At 38.7% G+C, this 8,193-nt stretch overlaps 1 protein-coding gene across 1 annotated transcript in view; it reads right to left on the reverse strand.

The window, feature by feature from the left end:
* Positions 1–1,840: 1,840 nt before the first annotated feature.
* Positions 1,841–8,193, reverse strand: part of LOC106884377 (uncharacterized) — an 8,197-nt gene continuing 1,844 nt past the window's right edge. The window contains exons 2-5 of the mRNA XM_014935732.2: positions 6,485–6,538; positions 5,404–5,553; positions 4,615–4,823; positions 1,841–1,987 (exon numbers count right to left, since the gene is read on the reverse strand). Of these exons, the coding sequence (XP_014791218.2) occupies positions 1,841–1,987; positions 4,615–4,823; positions 5,404–5,553; positions 6,485–6,538 (560 nt within the window). The remainder of the gene's footprint in view (positions 1,988–4,614; positions 4,824–5,403; positions 5,554–6,484; positions 6,539–8,193) is intronic.

Below are 8,193 nucleotides of genomic sequence, written 5' to 3' on the forward strand. Positions count from 1 at the left end.
GTAGAAGACACTTGCCCAAGGTGCCACGCAGTGGGACTGAACCCGGAACCATGTGGTTGGTAAGCAAGTTACTTACCACACAGCCACTCCTGGGCCTATATAGCCACTCCTGCGCCTATAAGATGTTCACATATGTGGAACAGAATTCATCATTGAGGCAGATCTTCTATGGTTGGATGCTTTTCATGTTACTAATCCTTAACTGCTTCCAATTAAGATAAGATTTCCCCTTGGCCAGACATGTTTCCACTAAAGTTTGGAAGTAGACACCATTACCTTGTATAATGGTGATGTAGCAATACACAAAAATATATCCATTGATGTTCCGGAAACATCTTCAAGCACAGGATCCCAGAGAGACGATACGTCACGTCCTTGGCCAGTCATGTGTGGTGCCTGAAGGACGAAAGGACTCTGCGCATAATCTCATGGAAGATCCTAGAAGAACCAGGCTCCTACATCAATGGGAGCAAGCGTTGCAAACTGTGCATAACTGAATGGACGAGAATATCAAAGAACTCCCTTGACCTGAGGAACATCTGAAATTCCAGGATGGAAGTCTTCTGACCCTGCTTACACTTCTGGAGATTCCTACTGAAGTCCTGGAACCCACAAACCAACCACGTTGACTATCGATAGCAGTATGAGGGAGACAACCCTTTGCGCTTAACCCTTCTCCTTTGTCCGCACATTCAATAAGTAGCTACAAGGTCTTTTCTCCCTTCACTTTCAAGAGAGGTTATAGGCCACCGGCCATTAGAGTCTGCAGAAACACTGTAAAGCTAAGGGCTTTATGGGCATAAAATCCAGGGTAACCCTATAGACCGGCCATAACTATCTTTATCTAATTACTCTACTGTTATATAACTTAGAGTGTGCTTCTCTTTCAGATTTATGATTTACTGATGATATATATATATATATATATATATATATATACTCTTTTACTCTTTTACTTGTTTCAGCCATTTGACTGCAGCCATGCTGGAGCACCGCCTTTAGTTGAGCAAATCGACCCCAGGACTTATTCTTTGTAAGCCTAGGACTTATTCTATCGGTCTCTTTTTGCTGAACTGCTAAGTTACGGGGACGTAAACACACCAGCATCGGTTGTCAAGCGACGGTGGGGGGACAAAGACAGACACACAAACACACATACATAAATATATATATATATACATATATACGACGGGCTTCTTTCAGTTTCCGTCTACCAAACATACTCACAAGGCTTTGGTTGGCCCGAGGCTATAGTAGAAGACACTTGCCCAAGGTGCCACGCAGTGGGACTGAACCCGGAACCATGTGGTTGGTAAGCAAGCTACTTACCGCACAGCCATTCCTGCGCCTATATATAAACAAAGGGCCCTTTCTGTTTTCATCTACCAAATCCACTCATAAGGCTTTGGTCGGCCTGTGGTATAGTGGATGACTTGCACAAGGTACCATTCAGTGGGACTGAACCTTGAACCATGGGGTTGGGAAAGAAAATTTCTTACCACACAGTGATGCCAGCATCTACTGTATAATTTCTGTTAACATTAGCCCATCACTGGTTTCACAGATTTTAAAAACTTTTTTTCTGTAACTAACAGTTAAAAGTAAATAGGTGTGTTTTAGTGGATTTGATCAATAAATCTAATTCTATAAAGTTCAGCTCAATAGACTGTAAGGAGTCTACATCAAATCTTGTGGAATGCCATCTGTTATGGACAAGCATGCTATCCAAGTGAGTAATACTGTTTTCCTTTGTCCCCACTTAAATCTATGAAACCAGCAGCCAAGCTAAATATCACTCTATGCAAGCAACTTGCAGATAATTTAGATTTTATGAAGTAAATCAGAAAAACAAATATGTACGAAATTCAGTGTTACCAGTTCCAAATATTTCAAAACTTATACTACACTTGATATGAGCATAAACTTCAATGGTCATCTTTGATGTAATTATAGGTTGGTTTGAGTACAAAATTGGCCAGTCATTCCACTGAAAAAAAAAACAACATAGAAATAAAATCATACAAGTACACAAGCACATAAACCACCCTCACACACACCATCATCATCATCATCATCGTTTAACGTCTGTTTTCTATGCTGGCATGGGTTGGACAGTTTGACAAGGAGCTGTCCAACCTCCAATTGTCTGTTGTGACATGGTTTCTACGACTGGATGCCCTTCTTAGTGCCAACCACTTTACAGATTGTGCTGGGTGTTTCTACACGCCACCACCATGGGTGCATTTATGCAGTACCAGTACAAGTGCATTTCATGTGTTACCAGCTCCTACAAAGGACAAACCAGTATATATATGGAAGACCGTAATTTTACTTAGCTTGGCATGTCTTTTCAAGTACAGCAAAACCATCACAACTCCTGGTCCCTTGTCCTTTCCTCAGTGTAGCCTAGCATCCAAAGATCCTTTCTCGCCACTTCATCCCATGTCTTCCTGGGTGTATTCCTTCCACAGATTCCCTCTTCAGTTAGAGCTCAGCACTTCTTTACACAGGTATCCTCATCCATACGCATCCCGTGATCATACCAGCACAAACTTCTCTCTTGCACACAACATCTGATGCCTCTTATACCCAGTCTTCCTCTTAAAATCCTTTACACTCTCTCATGCATGCACACTGACACTACCCATCCACTGGAGCATGCTAGCTTCATTTCTTTCAAGTTTTTGCAATTCCTTTGTGGTCACAGCCCATATTTCACTGCCATGTAACATACTGTATATACACAGGCATCATACAACCTGCCTTTCACTCTGAGATAGAGACCCTTAGTTACCAACAAGGCAGAGGCCCCTGAACTGTGCCTAACCCGTTCTTATTCTAGCAATTACACTTTCATACCTTCTTCCTCCATTGCTAACTTGATCCACGAGGTAACAGAAGCTATCTATAACTTCTAATGATTCCTCTGAGCATTTGAGGGATTTTATTGTCTGCGCATTTTTAATGCTTATTGTACCTGCATATTTGCCATACACAAAGACTGTTTTCGCCATTAACCTTCCTGTTGCCAGTTCTCATGTGGTTTTACGTGGATCTTTCCCAATGATGGTCTTTAATCGACCGTCATCGATGACAGATGGGCGTCCACTGCGCTCACGATCTTCAAGGCAAAGGTCTCCACTGCAAAATCATTTAAATCATTTTCCAACTGACTACTCTCTAATCATTTCCTCACAAAATGTTGCGTTGATATCACAAAATGTTGCGTTTCAGCTGATTTACGTTCTTTTTTGAAGTTGAATCGCAAAATTACTTGAATATCACGACAGTTCCATTTCAGATGTTTGTAACAACGGTGAAAAAATGTCAATGTTAATTTATTGATGCATTTGGGCAAGTCTATGTCTGTATTATCAGACAATTGTAAAATATTTTTTCAAAATTCATAACTCAGCAAAAATTTGGTACAAATTCTTCATGGTTCAAAACGTTACTTGCTTTTTACTCAACCTGATATATATATATATATATATATATATATATCATTATCATTGTTTAACGTCCGCTTTCCATGCTAGCATGGGTTGGACGATTTGACTGAGGACTGGTGAAACCAGATGGCTACACCAGGCTCCAATCTGATTTGGCAGAATTTCTACAGCTGGATGCCCTTCCTAACGCCAACCACTCAGAGAGTGTAGTGGGTGCTTTTACGTGTCACCCGCACGAAGGCCAGTCAGGCGGTACTGGCAACGGCCACGCTCAAAATGGTGTATTTTATGTGCCACCCGCACAAGAGCCTATGTCCTTACCTGTTTTGTCAAATAAAAGATTTTTTATTCTTGAGAAATTTGAAAGCCCAGAACTAGCACAGGGAATGTCAATAAATGTCATTGACTGCAGCCAAGCCACAAATGGTAACATCAATGTTTGTAGGTGAGAAACCGATAGTTACACTACCATTTCTAGCCAAAATTCAACATAGGTTGTAAACATTCAGAGACACAGCAAATTAAATAACATCCTGCTCAGAAACACATTGAACAAGAGCACTCAGAGAGTGCAAACCTCCACCAAGGCAATGATTAGCCAGAGATGATTTTTAAAATGAGAATATCTGAAATAAACTAGACTGCTCTCATAAAAAAGAATACTAAAAATGAAACCCGACCGCTCCCCAAAATTAAGGAAAAAAAATAGGGAAAATAATCCAGAATCCTTGTCCAGCACTGAATCAATCCCCAAATTTAATCAGTTTGTGCCAGTCACAAGGCCAAATATCCCTGAAAGTTTCATCCGAATCCATCCAGCGGTTCCTGAGATATCTTGTCCACAGACAAACAAACAAACAAACATGACTGAAAACAACACCTCTGCCTTCACTAAGGCGGAGGTAATAAATTTGGTCTAAGACAGACAAAAGAATTTCATCAAAGCACTGTAGAAGCTGGAATGATATGTTCTGCTCACATATCCTGGAGCAGACGATGTTTAAAGGGATTATGCTTGTATCATGTTCATATAACAGTTTGACATGCTATACCAATATAATGCAATAGATACTTTTAAATATAGAAATAAATAGGAAGAAATGGGTGAAAATAGATATAAAAGGAGAATTTACAAAGAGATTCTATAAAGAATGACTCTTACCTCCATGGTTAAATTATTTTCAAAATGGATGGTTATAGTTTCTGTATCGCATAATCTTTGTGAACTTTCAATATATTTTATTTCAAAGACCGTGTAGTAATCATCAAATGTATAGTTAAACTTTGTGGTAGTTTTTGCTGTTAAGTGTATTACCTCTTTGCTTTGATATAAATAATGAGAGTTGTCTACGGAGTATTCAGTAACTTCGACTGCAAAAAAAAAAAAAAAAAATGTTACAATGTATTTCAACTTGACAAATATTCCTTTGGAACATAAATAGCACCATTTGAGCGTGATCGTTACCAGCGTCGCCTTACTGGCACTTGTACCGGTGGCACGTGAAAAAACATTCAAGCGAGGTCATTGCCAGTGCCGCTGGACTGGCTCTTGTGCAGGTGGCACATAAAATACACCATTTGAGCATGGCCGTTGCCAGTACCGCCAGACTGGCCCTTGTGCTGGTGGCACATAAAAGCACCCACTACACTATCAGAGTGGTTGGCGTTAAGAAGGGCATCCAGCTGTAGAAACTCTGCCAAATCAGATTGGAGCCTGGTGCAGCCTTCTGGTTCGCCAGTTCTCAATCAAATCGTCCAACCCATGCTAGCATGGAAGGCAGATGTTAAACGATGATGATGATGAATGCTCCAATATGACCAATGAATACTGTGCCTATAACCGACCAACCAACAAGCCAATTAAAACACACACACACACACACACACACACAGGAGGAGGGGAGCAGGGGAAGAAGAAGAAGAAGAGAAAGAGGAGGATTTTTCAACTCACCTTCCAGAAGGTCATTATGCATTGTAATATTGTGACATGTGTAGTTTGGCAGTCCCGTTCCTACAGGACACAAATATTTGCAGGAACCCAGATAGAAAGTTGTGAAGCATGAGACATATACATTTTGCGGAACTATTGAAGAACAAATTTCTGAAATATACGATAAATACATTTACAGTATGTTATGTTTTCTTATTGAACCCGCTTCTCTTTTAACTAAATTTTCGTCACTTATTTTTGGGGGTTTTTTTTGCATCGTGATAATCTATGATGCAAGTATCAGAGAACTTCCCAAAATATGTGCCATTGTTTGTGGTTACATGTCACAGTCACTCATGGTATCGTTGAGAGAGCTGTATTCCTATTTGTTGTGTTAGCCCGTTTTGGTTCTCCATCAATTAAGACATTTCTTCTTTGCCCAGCTTGCAACCATGCCAGGTTGTAGCAGTTCGTTTGCTAGTGTTTCCATTGCTGTTAAAGCTTGCAGGATATCATTTCTTTCCTCCTACAAATGGAGCATAGTCGATCACAGCAGCCCAGTGCTCGATGGTACTTAGTTTATTGACCCAAAATGATGAAAGGCACTTTCGCGACCTTTGAACTCAGAATGTAAAACCAGAAGAAATGCTAAAATGTCTTTAACCCTTTCGTTACTAACCCGGCTGAAACCGGCTCTGGCTCTGTAGTACAAATGTCTAGTTTTCATAAATTTTGAATTAAAATCTTCCACCAAACTTTAGTCAAAATTTAGGTTCCTAACATTAGCTAAATGATAACTAAGTTATTTTACTAAATTCTTTGTTATATTTAAAATAATTAAAAGAAACACAGAGCATCTCAAAATAAATACAGTAACGAAAGGGTTAAACATGTTGTTTAATCATGTTGTTTAATCATGTTGTTTAATCATGTTGTTTGGCATGGTAATGATTCTGCCAGCATGTTGCCATAATAATAACAATGACATCAACAACAACAACATTGAAATTTATAAAACTGATTGAAATATTTCTGGGGGTTTATTTTTTTTTCCTAAAAACAATATAAATTAATATGAAATAATATTTAACAACTTACTGACCTAAATGTCTTGATGCAGTTGATTTCAGTGCCTCTAATTGAGCATCATTAATACCTGAAAATAAATATATTTATTCTTTTTAATCATTTCATTACCATATTTCTGCTAAAATACACTGCCTCTGTTTCAATTAATTTTTTTAAAAATAATGAAGAACTTCATAAAATAACATTGTAATTTATCAAGTTAGTCTTTGAAACAAATTCACATGGAATTTTGGTGGAGGTCTTAATTGGAAAGCCATTCACATTTTATTTTAGTTGCAATATTTTAAGCTCTTTTCTTTTATTTTAGGCTTACTTCTTGTCCTGTATTTTCCCAGGTTTATTAAATACTTAGTGGAGGCACAATGGCCCAGTGGTTAGGGTAGCAGACTCGTGGTCATAGGATCGCGGTTTCGATTCCCAGACCGGGCGTTGTGAGTGTTTATTGAGCGAAAACACCTAAAAGCTCCACAAGGCTCCGGTAGGGGATGGTGGCGAACCCTGCTGTACTCTTCCACCACAACTTTCTCTCACTCTTACTTCCTGTTTCTGTTGTGCCTGTAATTTAAAGGGTCAGCCTTGTCACACTGTGTCACGCTGAATATCCCCAAGAACTACGTTAAGGGTACACGTGTCTGTGAAGTGCTCAGCCACTTGCACGTTAATTTCACGAGCAGGCTCTTCCGTTGATCGGATCATCTGGAACCCTCGACGTCATAAGCGACGGAGTGCCAACAAAATTAAATACTTAAGCATATTGTTATCCCTGGCTGGCATTTTTCATTCTAGTCCACTTTTTTCAGGCGATGCAGAAAAATGAATTTTTATTCTTATAATAAATTTAGCTTACTTCTTCATATTATTTCATTTCTTATGAATTAATAATTGATGCCTTTTCATTTTTGTTAGAAATTCTAAATTAAATAGCATTTTCTTTACATTAAGTATTATAAAATCTGCCTATTTAGAATTAACGTTTTAATTAATATTTATCAGAAATAAGATTTTTTAAAAAGGGAGCAATAATAAAAAAAAATAAATAGCACTAACTATGAGCAATGAGGAATCAAATGAATTAGCAGAGATTATCAACTAAAAAACAAAACATTTCTAGACTGAATTTTCTGTTTGCCTTGTATTGACAAGTTGTCATTTAAGTATCTTTATAATTGCAACACATATATTTACAACTGGCAATTATTGAAAGCTGCATAACTTATTTTTTCTTTAATATATTTTTATGGGGTTAGCAAGAAAAGATACATCTTTGGTTGAGGAAGTACTGGAGGGCTAGGAGGCCATCATTGGGGAGGATGATGGTGTATAAGATTTTTATGTTCATGGTGAAGAGGGGGGGAGGAATCAGGAGGGAAGGAAAAAGAATGGAATAGTCGGAGGGTGTGACTGGCGTCAGGTATGTTAAACAGGAGGGAAGCGATTAAAAGGGAAAGGATGAGGTCAAGGTATTTTGAAATGTGTTCCATGGGACAGTTACAGGTGGAAACGGTGGGGTTGCCGGGATTGTTAGGTTTATGGATTTTGGTTGAGGGAATAGATGGTGGAGGTACAAAAAGTTCAGATGATGACGTTGATGGCAATAGGGAGGAAAGAAGAAGACAAGACAAGGTCACACATGGTAGAGAACATGTGCTGCTGGTAGGAGGGGACAGGACCAGAGGCGAATGCATATATATATATATATATATATATATATATATATATATA

The sequence above is a fragment of the Octopus bimaculoides genome, chromosome 3 (assembly GCF_001194135.2).
Source record: "Octopus bimaculoides isolate UCB-OBI-ISO-001 chromosome 3, ASM119413v2, whole genome shotgun sequence".
Taxonomy (NCBI): domain Eukaryota; kingdom Metazoa; phylum Mollusca; class Cephalopoda; order Octopoda; family Octopodidae; genus Octopus; species Octopus bimaculoides.